The sequence below is a fragment of the Heteronotia binoei genome, chromosome 2 (genome assembly GCF_032191835.1).
Source record: "Heteronotia binoei isolate CCM8104 ecotype False Entrance Well chromosome 2, APGP_CSIRO_Hbin_v1, whole genome shotgun sequence".
NCBI classification, from domain to species: Eukaryota; Metazoa; Chordata; class Lepidosauria; order Squamata; family Gekkonidae; genus Heteronotia; species Heteronotia binoei.
Window position 1 is genome coordinate 32187357 of NC_083224.1, and position 22629 is coordinate 32209985.

Sequence of the window (22629 nt, forward strand, 5' to 3'; positions counted from 1 at the left end):
TGACTTGGTCTTCAATTTGGAAGGAAAATTTAGCCCAAGGGAGAATTCCAAAATAGGATGCTTCCACACAGTCTGACTGACAAAGCAGTTTACTCCAGTATCTAAACTCATTTGTTACGAGGGCCAAAACTGACACAAATGTTACTTTGTCAGGCCAGGTTATGTGTGCCATAAAAAGGTAATGCCAGGCACCAGAGATATAAACTTTTTGTAAAGGACACAGGCAAACCTGGGAGGTAAACTAAGCACAAATAGGATAAGAGCTAATTACACAAAAATCAACACACAATTCTAAAACCAAGATTTAATCAGAGAACTTTGAGTTTAATTGACCTACATCATCTAAAGAACAGTAATTTTTTAAAAGCCCAAAAAAATGGCACCAAAATCTACTTCATGGCTAGGTGACCAGAAGGGGAAAAGGAATAAAAACATACAAACAGCAGTTAATGGCACACTTAATCAAAACAATGGAGGCCAGGACTTCTTAAAAACAGAAGACCAAGCCTGGCTAGAGATTGCTGAGTGCAACTTGGATTTAAGGTATGTACAGGTAGAAACAAAAACCTGCCTATTTTAAGCTGCCGTTTTGAACATATGGACACAACTTTAGCACTATCCTTCTAGTAAGGATTTTTGTTTGTTTGTTGAGAAAATGTAGTCCAAACTGTTTAAATTCAAAATAAAAAGAGAGAGAAAGTAGAAAAAATAGAATAAAATCCAGATAGCTATTTCAGAAACGTAAGTTTAGTCCGTGGTTGACCTTCGGTACCAAAACCGAGCTCTGTAGTCATCGCTGCACGTCATGAATCCTGGATTGGTGGGTGAGTGAACGATGCAGCGAACAATACTGTTATGTCCCAAGGAAAGGAGATTCCTTCGTTCAGCTGTTCTTGAGTCCCAGCAACAGAGGCTGATGGTCCTTTCATCGGGAAGAAGCACATAGTCTTCTGTGTGGTTGAAGACTGCCTGGGTCCTATGAACCTGACGTCCACTTAAGCCAGCTCCTGCAGATGCAGCAACATACGTAACACCATTAGTACAACTACAAAACAAAGCCGATCAATCTGCTTTATTGTATCCCAGTGAGCCTCATGGAGCTAAGTATCAGATTCCAACCCTGTACCATAAAATCAGTAAGGATATCCTCGAGGAGGAAAGCCTTGCCAACTTTTCTAAAAGCTTGCACAGATCAGCTCAGACAAACAAGCATCTACAGCGCAGGGTCCAGAGAAGATACTTTGCTCCAAACAAATGGTAACTTGCAGCATGTAGATAGGCAGGCTTAACATGCACAGGCCCTAAGCCAGTTAGGACTTCAAAAGGTCCACACCCATATTTCAAATTAGAACCTAGAAACTAATAAGCTAGTGCAGTTGCTCAGTACCCAATGTCTCTCTTCTATTCCTCCACAATTTGCAGGAGGCAGGCTGCCACAATCTGAAGTAACTGAAGTTTCTGAAAGCTCTTGAAGTGGCAGCCCATGTACACTATAATCAACCTCACAGGTTACAGAAGTGTGAATGCTAGATCACTGATTTCCATTACCAGAGAGCAGCTGATGGACCAGACACCAAGAGATTCCACGTTGTCTTGGCCTCAACACATACCTGATTTGTACAAGACCAAGGCCAGGTCCAAGACCCACCCACTCCCACCTCAACTGCACGTTGTTTAAAGGAGGACAGACCCAACAAACAATGTGTGCTTTTCCTTTTCCCATAACACAGGGATCTGCAATCACTATCACATTCATCATATTTGGATTCTGTATTCAAACCCCCTTATCCAATGAATCCCATTGTCTCAGTAACAATATTAAAATTCCTTGATACAACACACAACAAAAATAAAGTTTGGTGAATTCAACATAGTTATCACTTCACTTCATTCACTATAGGTGATCTCTCAACAGCCCCATAAGTACAGTAAGAAAAAAGTGAGATAGAATGAAAACTACACAGTGTGTATGTAATTCACCTCCCATAGCACTGGCCTTCATCTGCCAATTTTCAAAATTTCTGGCCACAAGCAAATGAACCAGACATGGCCATTTGCATCTACCTCGTTCCACACAGGATCTAACAAGATTTGCCTGGTAGTCTTAAAGGCTGTGGAGAGATCTAACATAATCAGCACAAATTGCCCACTAGAGCTATGAAGGCAGTCTTGGTCCTATACCCAGGCTGGAAGTGAGGCAGAAAAGGGAGAGTAATTTGACCCATGTCTACCCCAGAAAGCCAAGAGTTATGATGCAACTGTCTGATCAGACATCTTCCACAAAAAGCATAAGGATGGACAGTTAAGATTCAAGGCTGGCAATATCAAGCAAAAACATGTTTTTCTTTAAAGGACTGTTCAGAATTCAGTTTAAAGGAATCTGAGTTTTCCTACTTCATAATGAAGTTCTTGCAACAGATTGCCAATTCTTTGGCCATCCCCTGAAACCTTAATGGCCACTTTTTGAAGACATTCACAGGTACCCAACGCTTATCTGTAAAAGCTTCACCTTCTGATTTCTGCAGGTCAAGATGCTGTTACAGACACAAGGACAGATTGTTTTTGTTCCTGATCAGTTCACAATCATATTTAACAATTTCCATTAGCAGCAGCCTCTCCCATCTGGTTTTTACCAGCCATTATGGATGACCTAAGACTATATAGTGTTCCACGAGCTGCATACCATACCCTGCAAGAGTGACAGATCAGCAGAAACCAATGTAAGTGACTGGGACCAAAATGGTTGTGCTAAAGGTGTCACAGCAGGGTGACTCAGTCTTGGGGTGGGAGATCACAGCACCCATTACATCAACGAGAGCAGTTCTGTGGAAAGATGCCGCACAAATACAATGCAAGCAGAGATATGCCTTCTTTGCCACCACTGTCCTTCAAATGGCTTCTCTGCCAAGTTCTGTCAGATTTGTCGCAAGTCTTTTGCCACCTGTACTGGCGATATTGTATGTTTTGGTTCTCATATACAAGGGAGGTCCAATACAAAAGGAGAGAACAAGGATACCAATAAGCTACTATATCAATAGTCAAGGTCAGTCTCTCATTCCAGATACTGACAAGATCATTGACGGAGCAGCCACTGGAAACAAATCAACAAACAGTAATTTATATGTTTATATCTCTGAAGGAAGAGCTTTCCTAACTAGCTAACCAACCTTGTGAAAGCACTGAGGAACAAGAGTTCATGCCTTTCATAGGTAGTGATTAACCCATAATAATAATAAAAAACATGCCCACAGCCCGAAAAGAAGAAATTTGGGGACAACAGTACCTCTTGCATTGTCCTATGACCATTTAAAAGGGATGTTTGAAATGGGAAGGGAAAAATGGTGTTATTGATACAGCTGAGAGAAGAACTAGGGGTACTGCTAAAATTGACTGATTCCAGGTTATTACTTTCACATTGAACATTACCCCACTGCAAATTCAATTCTTTAAAATATATTGATTAAATCATATCTCTGTGGTTAATATAAAGATATATAACTATTCAAAATCATTTTGTTCACAAAGAGTAAGGCAGGCCAAACCTCAGTTATTATAGAAGTTACAGAATGCGGGTGTGTGGAGTTTGAAAACAGATTTACACTAACAGGAAAGGAGTTTTAAAAATGAAGGAGAAACTGAAAAATTCAAAGGAAGTCAGACAAGTGATAAGTGACACATTTGGAAAGAAAGCCAAGAATCCCCAGCAAGAGGGGTATATATAGGTAGTCAGCGCATCTTTTCTGCTGCCGGATAAACTGGCTTTCCCCCCACCTTCACAGTGCAGACAACAAATATACTTGCCCCCAAGCTGAATGCTGATTTCCTTTTCCAGTTTTGCACCATATCCCATGCTTGATATGGGCTGTCCACCCACCCTGTATTTTTATACCCTCTTCTTTAAAAGGGGGGGGGGGGAATCACTCTGCTAGAAATACTACTTTTATATTTATGCATTCAAAAGCTTGTTCATAATTTTATTTTTCCTCCACGGCGCAATCAGATCTTTAATGTCTGAATAACTCTTCTAGGGAAACTGGACACAATCATGACCTTATAGGCCTAGGTAGATTTGGGTTGCCATTAAGTGCTGGCCAATCATTACTATCTACAGCCAACTTCTGCTGCCAGAACTGGTTTCCCTTGAACTAGATCCTGGAAAGAATACAGTAGGCCTGACCAAAAATGGTGAGTGATGTTCCACAGCGGTTCCAACGCAGACAGGACAGAGAAAAAAGCAGAAGATTTCAGGAACCCGGGGGTCAGGAAAAATAGATTTTATGAGTGAAAGAAAATGGGTTCATAACTAAATGAGAAATTATCTTTGGGCTACTTTCTCTTCTACAATAAATAGACTTTCCTCTAGTCTATACTAAATGGTGGGGGAGAAAAGAGGGAACTTCGATGGAGTTACTGATCCTTTTAGATCACAAGGCATACGTTTTCCTGCAAAAACGTTCAACACAAACTTCATAATTTAAACTTGTTCTTTAGATCCTAAAGAAATATTTAGTATTCTCTATCAATTTTTGCTTTCCCTCCCCCCCAAAAAATCAGTGCTCAAACAGGTGTAATTAACTGTAAATAGTTCATAACTTTTCTAGCTGAGTACCCTCAGGTTGGAATTATCATATATGTATTCCTTTCTTTCTTCAATGGTTATGTCTTCTCCTCACAGCTCAGTAAGGTGGGTTTGGCCAAAAGAAAGCAGCTTTCTCAAGACCTGCTCTCTATGAGCTGTGTGGTTAAGAAGGGATCAGTCTCCCCAGCTGAGCACTATTTCCACTGTAACTCAGCAGAATCAGGTGATCTCAGGTCAGGCATCCCAGTGCTTACATGACTAGTTCACTGGTAGACCTAATAACCGCCCAGTTACTACAGAACTAGATCTTCAAAAGATGAATACAAACACCTGCTGCTTTCTCTACTTTCAAGGATTTAAGACTGAATGCTGAGTTCCGGGCAAAGTTTTAAAAAATAGCTGCAAAGGAATTATTCTATTAAATGTTTGAAGACTCATACTAGAGGGGGAAAGAGTGATTTTTGAACACTTTCCTCCATCAAATGATAAAGCATGACAATAATCAGTGTGTATAAAAGACCCACTGTCACGATAAAAGCAGGAGCCAAACATTTCTGCCCTTCTATATTACCACTTGGGTTGCAGGACAATTAGACTGGTATGCTCATGAATGTCATGGAATCTACTTAATTCTCTAAGACTCTGGAGCAGGGGTGTCAAACATGCAGTTTGGGGGCCGAATCAGGCCCCTGGAGGGCTCCTATCAGGCCCCCGGGCAACTGGCTGTCATCTGTTTCCTTCTCCCTATATCTTGCTTCCTTCTGCCTAACAGTTTGCTTTGGACAGGAGCTACAGAGCAAACCCCTGTTTTCTCCATTGGCTGAGGCTTTTCCCTTGGGGAGAAGGGAGAGTTTGCTTTGCCAGGCTCTCTCAATTGCACAGCAGAGCTACTGAGCCAAGCCTTTTTTCCTTCTATTGGCTGAGGCTTCCTGCTCCCCAGGGAAGGAAGGAAAGAGCCAGAGCTTCCTTTGCCCGGTTCCCTGGATCCCATGGGAGAAATACAAAGAAAGCATCTTTAAAACTGGCTAGGAATGTATTGCAGGCATCCAATCCATTCAGCTATGTACACATTTGATGGTTTAGTACTATTTACTATTTGCATGTATTCTAACATTTTAAGCATGTTTTAAATTTAAAAAAAATATATATATTTGGGTTTGTCTGTGTTCTTTATAAAATTTATATCTCTGCTACCTAATCTTAAATAGGTACACACTTGGCCCAGCCCAGCCCAGCATAGTTCGGCCCAACTCAACATGGCCTCGCCCAACAAGGTCTCATTTATGTCAGATCCATCCCTCATAACAAATGAGTTCGACACCCCTGCTCTGGAGCATCCCCCCTCCCCCAGACTTGGTCAGCCACTCTGACAAAATAGCCATCAAGACAGTTGCTCCCAAGTGAACTTTCTAACTACTTTGTTAGTAGAAATTCACCAATTTTACATGTGACCTGTGGTGAATGAAGTAGAAGGGAGAGGATTAGAACTTGCACGGCATGTGACTTGCACCAAAGCTGACCAATTATGGCAAACACATTTGTTAAAAACTGTGGCAATGGCAAGTAAATCCTTTTTCTTGGCTACCACCACATATACACAAAGTCTCGTACAAAGCTATTCATAGTGGTGAATCACTAACCAGGCTCTGCCTCATATGAAACAGCTCCACTTCTGATGAGGTTGCCATCCACTTCCAGAAGGGGAAAAAATAAAAACAACCTTGCTTGGATTCCATGAAAGCTGGCAGGTGCCACTGCAAATGCAGAACCAGTCTGAAGTATGAGAGCCTCAGTTTCACTCCTGCCAAAAAAGATTGTGTACTTGGGGCAAAAACTAGCCACCCATAGCCACACCTATTCTGGTTGGTCAAAAACAGATGGGAGAAGGGTTCTTGCTAGTTAGGATGTCTGCCTTGTTTAGAGAGAACAGTATCCTTAAGTCTACAATTCATTGTCTCCTGTCCAAAAACAATATATATAAAAACACTGGATGTAGCTGGATGAATTTTTAGCAATTCCTTTTTTGGAAGCCTATGGAGCAAGTAGCTGCTCTCCAACTCCAGGCATGGCTAAAAACCATTTTCTGCACCCTCTGCCAATTCGGTTTTTGGCCTGTGTACAGCACTCAGACTGCTCTTATGAACTTGAAGATTTTTCACCTATGAATCAACAAGGGGCAGCAGGTGTATGGTTTTAAGAGAACTAGCAACTATCACATATTCGTAATTTCGAGGAAAAAGTACTAAAATTTGTCCTATGTAGGACTAATTTTACTGACTGACTGCAAGTTTAACTCAATTTATGTCAAACTTCGTTTGGTTGCATTTCACATCCAAGGTTAAGCTGGAGTAGGGTAATGTTTTATACTTTTTCTAGAATCAGTTATTCTCCTTTCTTTGGAGAAAAAGTAACCTGCCCCAAGACCTCACGCTGGGGTGGGAAATGGAAATAACTCTTAACTTCCTCAGAACTGGTTATATATTATTCACAATTATACAGGTCTGACTCACCCCAAGAAAAAGAGGTTGATGCCTTTCTTTCTAACGTCCAGATTCCTAAAATTTCAGATGAGGAAAGGAATAGGTTGAACCAACTAATTACAGTAAAGGAACTTAAGGTAGACCATGAGACAAGTTAAGAGTAGCAAAACACTGAATCCTAATGGATTTTCATTGAAGTATAACAAAATGTTTTCTGGGAACTAAGCATTGGCTGAGGCAATGAACAAATGTATTTCAACTATTCAATTGTCACCTTCTTGGAAGGGGACTGAAGTTAAGAGGTCAATTTTTTTTTAGGTTGCAGTCTTTCACACTCTTTCTTTCCTAAATGTAGATTTTAAAATATCTTTATTTCTAACTTGGCAAAAACAATCAATTCTTTCAAACCTCAATCTATAATGAATGATATAAATACAGAGACTTGCAAGGTATCATTTGAAAACCTATTCACATTAATCTCACTAAATCAAACTAATTAAAAGGAGAATGTTCTCTGTTCACATCCTTTTGGAATGTGGAGAAAGAAAGTAGAATCTTCAGTTCTTTAGAAGTTTTGGTTGGTTTCTAAATTTTCTACAAGGATGTGTGATCACAAATCAGTTTCAGTTTTGGTAAACAGAAACTTTAGAACTGGTGACAAGATATTCTCTTACACCTAATTTATTACTACAGATGTTTTAGAATTTGTTACTAAGAGAATATAGTTATTATAAATTTGGAAGGAACAGAAAGCAAGTTTAAAAAAATCAGATTGTACCATCAATTAACAAAGCATAACAGGGACTAAAAAGTTAACAGAAGCACATGACACTGTGTAAAGGATGGTTTTTCAACCCTTTCCAGCTGAGGCTGTTATTCCGTTAACATGTCGTGATATCCTGCAGAACCCCAAGCCACATTTCTACACCCTCTCCCCCCAGTAAAAAACATGAAATAGTTTAACCACTACTAATCTAGACAAAAACATACTATAATTAAGACTAAAGAAAAATGAGGTGCCTGAGATAGGACAGCGAAAAATTCATGGAGAATTTATGAGGAATACTCATGGTCCCCATGGATTGGAGAATCTCTAGTATAAACATTATAGTCAGTGAAAACAAAGGCTTGTACTCCTATACTTATTCATTTAACTCAGTGGGATCCACTTCTAAGTAAGCATCTGTAGGTTAGAATATTTCTTAAACCCAGTGTGAGATTTTCACTGGCATCTTGTTTCGAGTCTTTTCACAAGTCAAGATTAGGCTATGCTAGTTTACAGAGCACATTAAAAAGTGTATTGTTGTATAAACTTTAATGTCTATGGCTTGGAAGAATTATTCTGCTGCTTGACTACTGAATATTTTTCTTTTAATCCTAACCATGACAAGATATATATTTACCTAAGGCTTTGCAACCAATAGATTTAAATAGAATCCCAGAGGGCTAGGATTCAACCAGAATCTGGAAAGCAAGAAGCCTTTTAAAATACTTTTAGACTATTCCCCTCCAGAAAAGGGGATTGCTTTTCATTATATCCACTATATTCTGCTGGTTCAAACAAAATATCAATGTAAGTTAGCATGAAGCTTCCACAGTGACTATGACCACTCAAAGAAACTTCCCAGCAGGGCGTGATAGCAGAAGCCCTCCTTTAAACAGCCCCAGGCATCTGGATTCAGAGATACTGCCTCTGGACTTAGAGGTTATGTTTAGTGATAAGTTCTAGTCACTGTTGATGGGTGATCTTTTAAATCATCCAAGTGAGCGGACACATTACAATTTAGTAAATCCCACAAGTTAATTCCATCTTGGATAACACAAGGTATTAGATGCATCCGTTATAAGAATTGACAACAAAAAGCAACCATAAAAAGCACATGGCTTTAGCTGTACAAATCTGAACTGAGGCTTTTATGGGAGCTTCAGCTTGAGAATTGTTTCTTCTTTACAGGTTCTTTATATTACATCTTAAATGCTAATATTAAAAAAAAAATTCTTTTTTTACTTTGGAAGATGGTTAGTGACATGAAGAGCTATTGCACATTGCATGCAGGAAGACACTTGGTAGTTTAACAACTGTACAACTGTTTAAAGGGCGGATATTCAATATGAGTCCTTGAACACAGGAAAAGGTTCATTTCAGATGCCATGGCTGCTAGCGAAGAATGCAAACCTGATACAAATTAGTCACATTACAGAGTAGTATAGAGATCTAGGGAAATGGATCCCAGAAGAAATCAGCATACACATTTTTTCAAACTTGCATGATGCAGTCTCCTAATGCAAATATCATTAAACATTAGACTAAATGGAAAGTGGTATTAAACCCTACTAAAGGTGCAGTATTGCTAAGAGAACTTTTTAATCATATATGGTAACCTTGCCCAAAAATTAAAAATGGATGAGATTTCAGAAAATGGACTTTTTAAGAAATGCAATCATATTTTTGAATCCGTAATGGCCCTTGTGACGTATCTGAAAGCAATCTGGAATAGTGAAGTGGCAGCAAACATTTTGATTGCACAGTACTGGCGGAGGGGTGGATATCAGTGTTGCCTTCAAACCATAATTGCACTTAACGGCATGGAAACTATCAGATGTATAATCAGACCATTAATTAGATATTTCTTTCCTAAACATGGCAAATTGGGAGTTTTTCCTTATAGATTCCATCTTTACCCTGTATCTCAACCATGCCATAAATCTTGAAGTATTTAATACACAATAGGTATGATACATAAACAGTCACATTGTTTGCTAATTAACATCAACTAAATGGAGAACACCTTAGGCATAGATTACTGAAAAATCAACACACACTTACTGATTCACTCATAGTGAATCTTAAAAGCTGGACTCTTGCTCCAGCATGATGAAGCAGGACTTGATTCTCAAGGTATTCACACCAACTATATGCTCTTCATTAATGAATGGCAAAACCCTTTTCCTGGTCTTGAGGCAGGTGGCCTAAAGGCTTTAATGGTATCAGAATTTATATACTTCTGGTGATGGTTAGCTGCAATGAATTACTTCCAACACTTGATCAGATAACAACTATAAATGTTCAACAGTATTCTCCAGAAATCGCTGGGATTTCATTCCTCAGATTTTGAAGTTCAGAATCAAACTCTGTCAATTTGTATGGGGCTGGTATTTTAAGATGTCCATGCATTTGATACACTTAATCAATGATATCCAAGAAGGAAAATAAAATATGTATCCCAATAAGGTATCTAACACATATTATGGGCTGGGTACCAACCTCATATTATACCACTGAAAAATGAGGAAAGTAATTTTTGCAGTTTCTCTTCTTCCACTGCACCCCGCAACCAGTCCTGTTCCTATGGTTACCCTGTTGTTAGAACTGCAATCTGCCTGCTGGCAGTGGGAAAACCTCTCCCCTTTGATAATTTAAGAAGTAAAATAAAATGTGAGGAGAACTGTGTTGATGGCAATTACCACAGAGATATGGGGAGATTCTTAGAGCATCATACAGAAGCAACACCATTTCCTCCTGAAACTCTACTCTCCCTACACACAGTCCCCCAAATCTCCTGGCATTTGCTGTCACAGGGCTGGGAATCCTAACTGGAATAATATTTTTGGGACAACATTTGGAGGGCACAGTGGGCTACTGCATGGAGTGAGAAAATTCTGCTCTCACAGTATTATGGATGCAACACTATGAAAGGACAGGATGTATTTAATAATGCCTAAGAATGAAACACTAGGCATTATTAAATACATCCTTGTCCTTTCATTTCAAATATACGCAATTCAGTGAACCACAATATGTGCTGCTTTCCATGCTATCCAGGTTAAATCCAGCCAAGCACAATGTGTGTGTGTATATGTATATACAACCCAATGTTTATGAGGCCCATAACAGGCATTTTCTCAATAAACTACCTAACCACGTACCACTTAAAATAGCTTGGCAGGTAAGCATTTATTTAGGGCTTTTTAAAAGGGTAAGAATGCTTAAAAATCAAGATGCTTTCCCAAAAGGGTATAGTCCACCTGCAATATGCATAAATGAAGGGTTTGTAACAGAAGAGCCTCTGCTTGGCCTACAGAAGGCCTCAGGTTCAGCTCCTGGCATCTCTAACTTAAAAAAAAAAAGGACCAGGCAGTAGATGATAAGAAAGCTATCTGATATCTGTAGAGTCACTGTCAATCTGAGCAGACACTATTGACCTTGATGGACCAATGATTTGATTCAGTATAAAGCAACTCCATGTGTATTCAGGTGGGGGGGGGCGCTATAGTTCCTCCAATAAGCTAACACTTGAGTGCACTCTGCTGGTCTAAAATTGCTAAACACTAGTCTTAAATTACAAGGTAGATTTGTCAAGTTCTTTGGGACAAGAAGTGGTAGATCTTCTGGCTGGTAAGCAGAAGGTCTCAGGTTCAATCTCCAGCATCTCTAGTTAATACGATCTAGTAGTAGTTGATGTGACTGACCCTGGAGAGCCACTGCCAATCTGAGTAGACAATACTGACCTTAATTAATCAATGGTCTGATTCAGCATAAGGCAGCGAACGTGACAAGGAAAATTCAAACAGTTTTATTTCTTTGTTCTTTGGAGCTTTATGCCACCATAGCAGCATTTCACAGTGGAAGTAGAGGGAAAAGATAGCAAACAGAAATGCACTTTGATGCTGCTTGTTCTGGCCCAGTGATAATAATCAAATGAGCAGTATCATTTATGTGCCAAATGATACTGCTGGGAAGGAAATATATGCATGAATCTTCCAAGAATGTCTCCTGGCCTACTTAAAGAGTTATCTAAGACCCTAGCTAAGCTGACTGCAGGCTGTATCTTAAATTTTACATCTATGGGGGAAATTATTATTCCTCATGAATTATTGCTCACAAACCAAAGAAAAACTTATGGATCTTTTCCCTGATTCTGAAGACTTTACAGTGAATAATTTCAAGCTATTTACAATTTTCTGCATGACAATTCTGACAGACTACTAGTCCCAACATAAAATGGAGAGACAACACCAATGATAATTACTAGATACACAAAGCAGACAAATAACCCAAGTCTTCTGGGTTGCACAACAATATTTCCCCCACTGTAAACCATTCTTGTTTTAGATTACAGGACTGTGTGCAATCTGATTTAAAGACACATTCACCCCCCAAAATAAGCATCCAGTTTTGAGAAGCTGAAGTTGAAAAACTCAGCTCAAGAGCAGTTAGGCTTACATATGAACAAAAACGTTACAACATCAAAACAAGTATTAATGCATGTTTAGCTGTATGAATGAAGAAGACTGCATTACTGGGATCTTTCCAAGAACAACTTTTTTGCTGTCGGTGTCAGCTTCTACCTACCTGTATATTTGACCAGTGTTCTCCCTGTAGATATCTCCCACAGCTTAGCCACAGAGTCTTTTCCACTTGACAGAATATACTTGGAATTCTTGGAGAAGATGGCAGAACATACTTCAGCTCCATCATGAGCTTTCTCAAAAGTAGTGATACAGCGATTTGAAACACCATCCCATAGTTTGATGCATCCATCTTTGCTGCCCGTCACATACATGTTAGCACTTGCATTGTAATTAACCGAGCATATGGCATCAGTGTGCTGATCTTGAGGATTGCAAGATACAAAACACTGGAAAGTATTGACGTCATATAGTCGCAAGGTAGGATGCTGGGTACCAACAAGTATGAAGTCTCCAGAAGGATGGAAAGAGATAGAACGTAGCATTTCTGCTTCCTGTTTAGTTGGAAAATAGGCAATTAACAAAAAATGAATCATACTGTTATTACTACTCCAGAACTAACAAATATTGTGCTGGCTGCTGCCTGAAGCACAGAAGAAATTCATTCCCACAGAAGACGGTGGATAAAAATCAATATTTTATCATATTTTTGAAAACTTGGATTTTTATTGACAGCGTTTTTGAGGAAAAGCCTACCTAAAAAGAGATTTTAATTCATATATATTATTGCTCAAAGATATCTCATAGAACAACAATTATCAATGTGTATTGCATGAGACAATGTATTCATGTAATGTTTAAAAAAACATTTTGTGGGTTTCAGTAATCCATTCATTCTTAGAGGCCTCCCAGAGGCTTCTGCAAATATTAGTTAGGTCCATAATTCCCAGTGTTGTAACTGTGGGACTCATGGCACCCACTTTCCCAGCACCCCCCATAACTTTCAGGAAAGTATACAGCGCCATTGTGAAGGCAGGACTACTAACTGAGCTTTATTTCTATGAAGGAGCTTTTCTCCTGGATCCACTCCCTGGACTAGAGGGGATCTAGGATCCTAAAAACAAGACCCCTGAATCAGCTGTAATACGGTGGTGGTGGGGGAACACCAAGAAAGCAGTCTTTGGCCCCCAAATGGATTGTTTGGCCAGGGGTGGGTGGGGGGAGAATGGGGCAGCAGCTTGATCAGCTATTCAGCAGAAGAGCACCCATGCCAGCCAATGAAGCCAAGGAGCCTAAGAAGTAGGTTTTAAAGAGAAAGTAACTGATTAAAAAGTTAAGGAACCTGTGCCTAATCTTCCCATTTTGTAAATGTCCCAAGACCATACTCAGCCCCACACAAGAAAAAACTAAATTAGGTTTAGCGGGGAAAACAGAGCGATGACAAGTCATTTATTTTTGCCCCACAGAATCAAGATCCACCAAATCTACAACTGATCTATGTTTTTAGAGTAGCACATGCATTTCAGAAAACCTGACTTCCTATTTTTCAACAGTCTGCAAATCAGATCCAAACTATATGTGCTATAAGGAGAATATGTTACGATCCTTGAAGTCTTTTCTTTTTAAAATCCAAAACAGTTTTGGCACACTGCCCTTTGAGCAATAAGTGGGTAGAGAGACACTGGTTAATTTCTTCTCCTCTGGTTATGTTCAGCTTAAAGTGATTTTCTACAACTTTATTTTCTTATTGCAGAAAGATATGGGGACCAAACACAATCACCTCTCTGGAGGGGTGGCTTATAAATTCTCCAACTGTAGGAGGCAGGGGTGAATCAGAGCATATAAGTCTTGAAGAGAGGGAATTAAGCAAACCTTTCCCCCCACCATTCTTGTAGTCTACATCTTGTAGTCTTGGAGACTACATCTTCATATCCATATCTAATCTTTAGGCAGCTGAAAATTCTCATACTTGTGGACAGACATTTAAGTTAATTTCTTTTTTAAAAACTATGGAACTGAGGATTCTTCAGCCCCAGGATGGTATTGATTCTGTAAATACCTGCACCCACAATCAACAAAATAAGCAAATCTTCAGAAAATATTTTAAAGTGAAAGCAATTATTTCTATTTCACTGTATAAAAATTACAGCACAAGTGTCTAACCTGGATGTATTTGAAGGCTCTTTTAGCAGATGGTTTTGAGTAATCAAACAATTTAAGTGTATAATCCCTTGATCCAGAAGCAAGGATCTGTTCTGTTGGATGAAAAGCCAAACATGTCACTTCGTCCACATGATCATAAAGAGTTCTAATAACAGGATGGTTTTCCATGTTCTGCTGTGCAGTTTCATTCATCATGACCTGGGGAAAGAAACACAATGCTAAACCTGCAGCATCTTAGCTGTAAGGACTAAGACACACTATGAATAGCCTGTATTACACATTTATCTGAAAGGAGTTACCGCTCTGGAGGACACAGTGGCTCAGCAGGTTCTACTGAGTATCTTTTCAGCATAGGTTATACAACTCTTTTGGAGTGATTTAGAAAAGGCTCTTTGACAATGTCACACAGACTCTTGTAGGTAAGAAATCAACTACATCCATTCTTTAACTGATAGCTGAAGCTATGAGAGTTCAGGATTAGTTCAAATCTGCAAGTCTGTGGCTTTGCTAGTGTAAGAGAAGCCCCAATGAATTAGACCAGTGGTCCATCTTGTCCATCATGGCCTTCTAGCATTGGGTTTCAGAGGCTTGCTGCTTTCAGTGATTTGGAGTCATCAGAAATGTGAAGGTTACCTTAAGTCACTATGGCATTTGAAATCCATTGGTTTGGACACCACAGAGGATTTCTGCATACAGAAGAGTGGCAAACCATTAGGTCATGCTTCAGGTGTCCCTGCTTTCTGAGATGAGGTGGGTAACAACTCAGGAGTGGGCCTTCTCAGTTCTGACATTCAAGCTCTGGAGCTCTTTTCCCAGGGAAATTTGTCTGCCCCTTTTGTTGTCATCTTCTTACAGTGGGTGAAGACTCCATTGTTTCATCTGGTATTCTTTCAAATGATCCCTCCCCTCTTCACTAATATTTTGCTTTGTATGATTTTAAAAAATATGTTTTAATTAGTTCTTTTAATTGTTTTATAATGTATTTATCATGACTATTTTAAATCATTAGCCACCTTGGTGGTCCTTCTATAAGCAAAAAGGTGGGAAATAAATGTTGTAGATAAATACATTTTCACTGACTGGCCCCTTGTGCAGTTCTGGGGGGAGGGGGGGGGAAAGCAGGTTGTATCTTTGGAGTAGCATGGAGAGGTGCCAAGACAATAATGCTCAGCACACAGAAACTCCTTCGTCAGTGAAAATTTCTGATGGCTCCAAGGCACTGAAAGCATCCCCATAAAAGATACTGGTGTCAAACACTGCTGTATTCAAGAATGCACCTTGGCAATAAAAATGATCCACGTTAAGAATCAGGTTACTATACCAGTGCCATTGAAAGAAGAGCAAGCAGTCAGGTAGATACTTGCAATGAGACACTCTAGCAAACTAAACAGTTCTAAACAAAGTTTTCCCCCAGACATCATTAAAATTTTGCACCCAAGAAACTCAACAAGCTCAAAGGCTGCATATTCCCTCATAAAAATCTGCCCTATGCAATCTTGCAAAGTATGCAGGATTGCAGATAGACAGCTAAACAGATGTGTAGGGGGAAGCTGCATGACAAAGAAATGAAGATCAGGTGCTCATATGCCAGTGAACTGAAAGAACTGGCTTGACCTAAACATGCTCATCATTCCAAAACATTGTAGTGAAATTTGCTCAAGAACATTTCTGTCTTTAATGGTCAGATGCACCCAGAGTTCTCAAAAGCAAACTGCACAAACAATATCACACTGACTTCAGTTTCCTTCTCTGGATCAAAGTCAGAATTTTGCCCTTGTCAGCCTTGGGACTGAACAACATAATCTGGGCAACCAACAAACTGCTGAAGCCAGACATAAAGCAAAACCCAACAATGCTGTCTATACAATAGGAAAATTTTTGAAGGGGGCGGGGGCTAGAGCCCCCAACCTGATGAAATAAAAGGAACAAATGCAAGCATTCTTGTATTATTGTTTCAGCCATTACCTCAATAGGCATAGCGCTCTTTGCCAACATTCTCTCTGTATCAAGTATTTTTATTGAAGCGTCAGCTGATCCTGTAGCTATCAGCTGTCCATCTCTGCTATATGTAGCTACGCGACATGGCCCTTTGTGAGATGTGACATAACATGTTTCATATTCAGAAGCCTCTGGGGACATCGTCTGAACATCTGCATCAAATTCCAAGTCAATGCCTGTGCCTGGAGCAACAGTGTCTGAGCGCCCAATGGCGTACTGAACTGCACTGTCATCATTCTCCATTCCTGGAAGAAGAAAAAGTAAGGAGAGTTTTGCTAAAGCAGACACATTTAAACTCTGAGAAGGCAAGGTATTACTGAAGGGTAACAGCAGTATTTCTCAAGCCTGCATAGGAGCTCTGGTATCAATAGGCTGTTATCTATAATGTAAATCCAGCAATGCTTCCCATCTGACTTCCAACAGTATTCTTATAAACCTAACCTGAGATTAAGGGTTGTCTCTCCTTTAGACTGTGCAGACTTACATACCTTCAACAGACTTACAAGGGTTTAATTTTGCATTTCTATGCCTCTTTCAAGAATGCTTCTTTCAGTGCAGAGTTGATACAAGTAACTGAAGCTGAACACAGTTACTGAGTGGGTAAACAGTGATCTGCATTATCAAAGGAAATGGATTTTGGCACAAATTAGACTCTGTTTTCATTCAGACAGATGGAAGAGTGAAAGCATCTCAGAAAAAGTTTCCTACAACTCAGCTGAAAACTTGAAAGCAGAATGTATTAGATTTTCTTCTTTTAAATCTGAAATAATTAATGGTCCTATTCACTCAGCATAATTTCTGGAGACTGTTCAATTATAATACTGAAACCCCAGAAATGGAAATGACTTAAAATGCCAGCTGCAATAGCATTCAAAAATGTAAATAATAGAAAACAGTGTCAAATACCTGATCTTAAATACAGTGTCTTAAACCCTGTTTGCAAACTTACCCAGTTTAATAAGATGCAACAGCTGCTCAGACGGTGCACAGACAGACTGTGGCTTTACCTCATTTATTAAACCATTAGCAATGTTGATGTATCCATCATACAGTAATTGACTAATAATAAGTTTGTAAAGTTGTTGCCTGTCCTTCAGGCTTACTTTTGGTCTATACATTGTGAGTGAAGGCTGTCTTCCAACAGTCTGAAACAAAGAGAAATGAAATTCATAAAAATACATTCAGACAACATATACACACACAGAACCAATGCATAGAACTGTTCCAATCTGATAGACTTTTAAAACAGCATGAAATAATGAAGGGGGGGAAACAGCGCAGATATAAAACAGCACTAAAATAAGCTAATACAATTTGTTCACTAGCCAAATTGAGCAAATTAAGACAAAAAAAAACCTAGTTCAATTGTGCACTTTCACAACAGAAATGCTTTGCCCCCTTTTTTGGTAATTATACTTAAATAATTTTTCATTTCAATATATTCCTCAAAATTATACGTAATTTATTTACATACATATTATCTTTTTAACATTTAAAGAAAATTAAGAAGTGATAGAAAAAGAGTTAAAAGTATCAAATACTAGTATGTTAATTGTATAACTATTATAACAACAAATAACCATCACTGGGAAAACATTTAGTTAGACATTACTTTTTAAAAGACAACCATGAGTATAAAAACACAAAACAAACCTCCCACAGAGTATTTTGCCCATAAAGTGGATGGGTAACAAAGGTCAAACAAAAAAGGAACAGAAAACTTCTTAACTTATGGAATTTGCTAGCGCAGGAGACAATGATGGCCAGTGGCTTGGATAACAGTGAAAATGGATTGGATAGATTAATGGAGGATAGTGCTACAAAAGGGTTAGCTGGACATGAAAACTTCAAGACCTGACTCTTGGATTGCTTCCTGTTAAGTAAGATCTCCCCTTACTGTTAACAGGAGGCTAGACAGCTCTCAAGACAAATTTAAAATCTTCTGGTTCTGAATAGTGGAATATCTTTCCAAACATACTGTTCTTCCAAAGAAATCAATACTATCATGATCTGCTTTACTTCTAATAGGATTTCTGTTTATTCTTTCCTTTCTAGTTTGGCAGAGATGCCTTTTAAGGATTATTGCCACTTATCTTACCATTAATGAACAGTCTGATATTTTGTCAATATGGGACTACATTTCCTCCTAGATGCCTTTAATATGCAGGTGTACTGATTTTATGGACTTCTAATGTTTGCATAATTGTATTCTTAGTCCCACTGTCGACTATTTAAATTTTATTACTTGTATGTGGCTAATTCTGTGCTCTTTGCATTGTTATAAAACTGTGTCTTCGCTTATGCTCTTATGTTATTACATTGTTTAGCCTTTATTGTAAATCTGATTTTTTTTTTAACCAGTAAAACATTTAAACCACCTTCCAAGTAAGTTGCTGGGAAGCCAAATAAATGGGGAAGGTTGTGGCTTTCATATCCTCCTTGCAAGATTCCAATTAGTTATTTCTTGGCCACCGATGGAACTAGAATACCGGACTAGTTAAGGGGCTGAGTGCAGTTTATCAGGTTTACCTTGGTGCGACCAGAAAACGTTATCTGAAAGGTTTATAGTTTCATAGAGCATAGCCGTGCTGATCTGCAGTACAACAGCTAGATTCGAGTCCAGTTGCACCTTAAGAGTCCAACAAGGGTTTTTTTTTTCTTTCCAGAGTATGAGCTTGAAAATCTGGTTGGTCTTTAAATTAAGGTGCTACCGCACTCGATGCTCCAAGGTTTACGTATGTCAGCAAATGAGTCTGTCCCTGTGACTGAGTTTCCCTAATAACGGCCTTTAGCAATTTCCCGGGCGGTCCTCGCGCCTCTCTCTGGATCCACGTTGCTTCTAGCCTTCACCCGGATCTTCCCCAAATCCATCACCCTCCTGCCTCCTTCCCTTCCCAGCCCACCAAAGCAGCGTAACACAGAGCTCGGGATGGAGGCGGGTGAGCAATAAAAAGGAGCGCAGAGGACCCTCCGGGCTGCCAGCCGCAAGAGGTGGCGTGCCCTAACCCTCCGGTAAAGTGCAGTCAAGCGATGGAGGAGCTAAACCCAATACTCACTAGTCCGTCTCTCGGCCGGGGTCTCTCCTCGCTTAAAATGGCAGCTGGAGACCCGATAGCATCGATCGGCGGATACGCCGGCAAAGACAACGGCAAAGGAGGCGGTGGAGGCAACAGCCTGAGCCGAGGGAGGCTGCGCCGAACAGGCTGCTGCATCGAGTCCCCACACATCGATTGCAGCCGCAGCTGGAAGAGAAAACGATTCCAGCCGGAGTCACACAGGACGAATGTGCGCGTGCGCCGCCGGCCAGAGGCCGATTGAAATGAAAACTGCGAAGCGGCCCAGCAGAGTATGGCGAGAGTGCTGCGTAGAAGGGGAATGGGATTTGAGCCGGTCTGGCAAGAATGGGTTTCCCTTAAGAGTAATGGCAAGCTTACTTAAAGCCGTAGCCTATGGCATGCTTAGTGAGAAAGAAGTGCCACCGAATAGTCATAAGAGAAGCCATGTTGGATCAGGCCAATGGTCCATCCAGTCCAACACTGTGTGTCACAGTGGACAAAAAACCCAGATGCCATCAGGAGGCCCATCAGTGGGGCCAGGACACTAGAAGCCCTCCCACTGTTGCCCCCCCCCCCCACACCAGGAATAAAGAGCATCACTTGCCCCAGACAGAGCTCCATCTTTAAAGGAAAAGGTAATCTCCTGTGCAAGCACTAGTCGTTTCCGACTCTGGGGTGATGTTGCTTTCACAACATTTTCATGGCAGACATTTTACGGGGTGGTTTGACATTGCTTTCCCCAGTCATCTACACTTTACTCTCAGCAAGCTGGGTACTCATTTTACCGACCTCAGAAGGATGGAAATATTGCCCCAGACCGAGAGTTCCAACAATACACTGGTTAATAGCCACTGACAGACCTCTGCTCCATGTGTTTATCCATTCCCCTCTTGAAGCTGTCTAAGCTTGCAACCGACACCACCTCCTGTGGCAGTGAATTCCATGTGTTAATCACCCTTTGGGTGAAGAAGTACTTCCTTTTATCTGTTCTCACCTGACTGCTCAGCAATTTCATTGAACGTCCACGAGTTCTCATATAGCGAGAAAGATAGAAAAGTACTTCTTTCTCTGCCTTCTCTCTCCCATGCATAATCTTGTAAACCTTTATCATGTCACCCCCTCAATGTTTCTCCAAGCTAAAGAGCCCCAAGAGTTTTAACCTTGGTCTTGGTTAAGTGTGCACAAAATTGCTATAGGGCAGCCCAAGCCTATACATATTTACTTGGAAGGAGGTTCTGAGTAGTGCGATGGGGGGGGGGATACTCCCATAATAGGATTGTAACAGTAGATAGGTTGAAAGAAAATGAAGATTTTTCAAACACATTTTACATCAATGAACTCGACAGCAGCCTCAGGCATTTCCTAGACATTTGTCTGCACATCAGCAGAACCAAATTAACCCTTTCCCACGACCTCCATGCTTAACCACTGCCCACCAGCTATATGTAACTCTGCCCACTGTACCCCATTTTATTGTCTGATGAAGTATGCATGCACACGAAAGCTTACATTCTGAATAAAACTTTGTTGGTCTTAAAAGGTAATACTGGACTCCCAACTTCGTTCTACTCACGTCAGCCTCAAGAAATGGCAGTCGTGTTGTTGGCCAAGGTTCGTTGGTGGGGGAGCCCATGTTACTCATGCCCCACAGAAACGGCCGCCTATCATTTGCTGGAGACATGTGGCGATTTGACATTCTTTTCTAAATACTTAATATTAACCTATTACGTGTTTTTCATGCAATCCTTTGAAATCCCTTCCTGACGTGCAATTCTCATTAAATCATCCTTCTATCACACCTCTTTTAAAGGTTAAAGGATCATACATCAATCTGATGTCTGCCTGGTTTCTTCCCCCCAAATCACTCTTATCTATCTACAGTTGCTTACTGTGCGACAAAATTATCAATAGCCAGGTTGGCAGAACAATGGCACATCCACTTCATCCTGAAGTGACTCTTATTAAAGACAACCTAGCCTGGCTCACTGTTCTTTCACACTTCGTTTGAAGAAAGCACCTGCTCATTGCAAGGTGCCTCTAGCTTGAATCTGGAACCAAATATTCTTACTGCGAAGAACTTCTTCAGAATTAATCATCACTGTGTTGACAAAATGAGGCAATATTCTTTCCACATATATTTTAGACCCCGTTCACTGTGGTCTGACATCACTGAGAAAGCACAATTGGTTGAGTTCCTTTTAGAATGTGTCCTAAAGGCTAGAATTAATCGTTCCTATCAGCTCAAGATACCCCTTTTGTTATGCTCTGGCTGAACTCAGATGGGCTAGCAACAACACCCAATTCACGTGTCAAAACCCACATTCAGTCTCTCTCCTTATTCTGAGTCTTCTTCCTACACATACTGTGAATTGCTGCCTCATTTATTGCCAGAAATGGCCACCAAGTCCTGAAGAGGCCAGAGTACCTAACACTTTTCTAGTTGCAAGTTACTGCACATGGAGGGGGGGGGGGGGAGGCAAACTGAAATTTCACAGATAATTGGGCAGACTTCTTGGAAGAAACCTCTTCCTATAAGTCATGCAAAATAGCCACTTTTCTGTCTGCCATGCTAACTCTTTGGCACAAACAAAGACTGTCTGCAGCTGTTGACCTACCATGCTCACCCTGGCACACCCCTATACTAGACCACTACTATGCCAGGCCAGCTTGGCGTAGCCGGTTGTCCGTCAACTGCAACCCAGCAGCCTTACTGCCTTCAGGCTAACCAGTTCATGTCAGCTTGCACCTGTCTCATAACCCTTGGTTACTGTGCCATAGGTAAGGCCCCCTTAGTGTGGGCCCTTCCTCATGAATAACCAAGAAGCTGCTTCAGTTGACCCCCCCCCCCCCCCGCAAAAGGAAAAAGAAACAGGCTCTTGGGCGCTGCCTCCCCAACGCTGAAGAGATCCCCTCACGGTTTCAAGAGGAAAGCAGGTTGCTCCTGCGCGATACCGTTAGGACAGTTTGCGCAACGAGGCGCTACGCGACTAGCGTAAGCGAGGAAATCCTCAAGGGCAGCGCAGTGACAAGTTAACACGCGCCGCGGTTGAACGGAATTGGCGTAACGTTGAAAGCGCGGCGTGTGTTAACTCATCGCTGCGTAGCCCTCGGGGGGGGGGGTTCTCACTTACGCTAATCGCGTAGCGCCTCGTTGCGCAAACTG

The 22629-nt window shown here is 40.6% G+C and overlaps 1 protein-coding gene across 3 annotated transcripts; it reads right to left on the bottom strand.

The window, feature by feature from the left end:
- Positions 1-303: 303 nt before the first annotated feature.
- On the bottom strand, positions 304-22427 carry CSTF1 (cleavage stimulation factor subunit 1). 3 transcript variants are annotated; one of them, XM_060230758.1, is made up of 8 exons: positions 21040-21929; positions 19467-19652; positions 17360-17555; positions 16378-16655; positions 14413-14610; positions 12413-12803; positions 7090-7134; positions 304-1007 (listed from the first exon to the last, which is right to left on the bottom strand). In XM_060230758.1, the coding sequence occupies exons 1-8, from the start codon at positions 21160-21162 to the stop codon at positions 748-750; spliced, it is 1677 nt and encodes a 558-aa protein (XP_060086741.1). In that variant the 5' UTR covers positions 21163-21929; the 3' UTR covers positions 304-747. The 3 variants fall into 3 exon arrangements, with proteins under 3 accessions (XP_060086741.1, XP_060086742.1, XP_060086743.1); XM_060230759.1 differs by lacking the exon at positions 7090-7134 and having other exon boundaries at positions 21040-22427; XM_060230760.1 differs by lacking the exon at positions 19467-19652 and having other exon boundaries at positions 21040-21057.
- Between the last annotated feature and the right edge of the window lie 202 nt (positions 22428-22629).

Coding starts and splice junctions, on each gene's coding strand:
- CSTF1 (XM_060230758.1), bottom strand. CDS start 21,162: ATGTCAAATCGCCACATGTCTCCAGCAAATGATAGGCGGCCGTTTCTG. Junction 14,611..16,377: donor AGAGCGCTATGCCTATTGAG/GTAATGGCTGAA, acceptor TTCTTTCCCCAG/GTCATGATGAATGAAACTGC. Junction 7,135..12,412: donor AACACTGGTCAAATATACAG/GTAGGTAGAAGC, acceptor CTGAAATTTTAG/GAATCTGGACGTTAGAAAGA.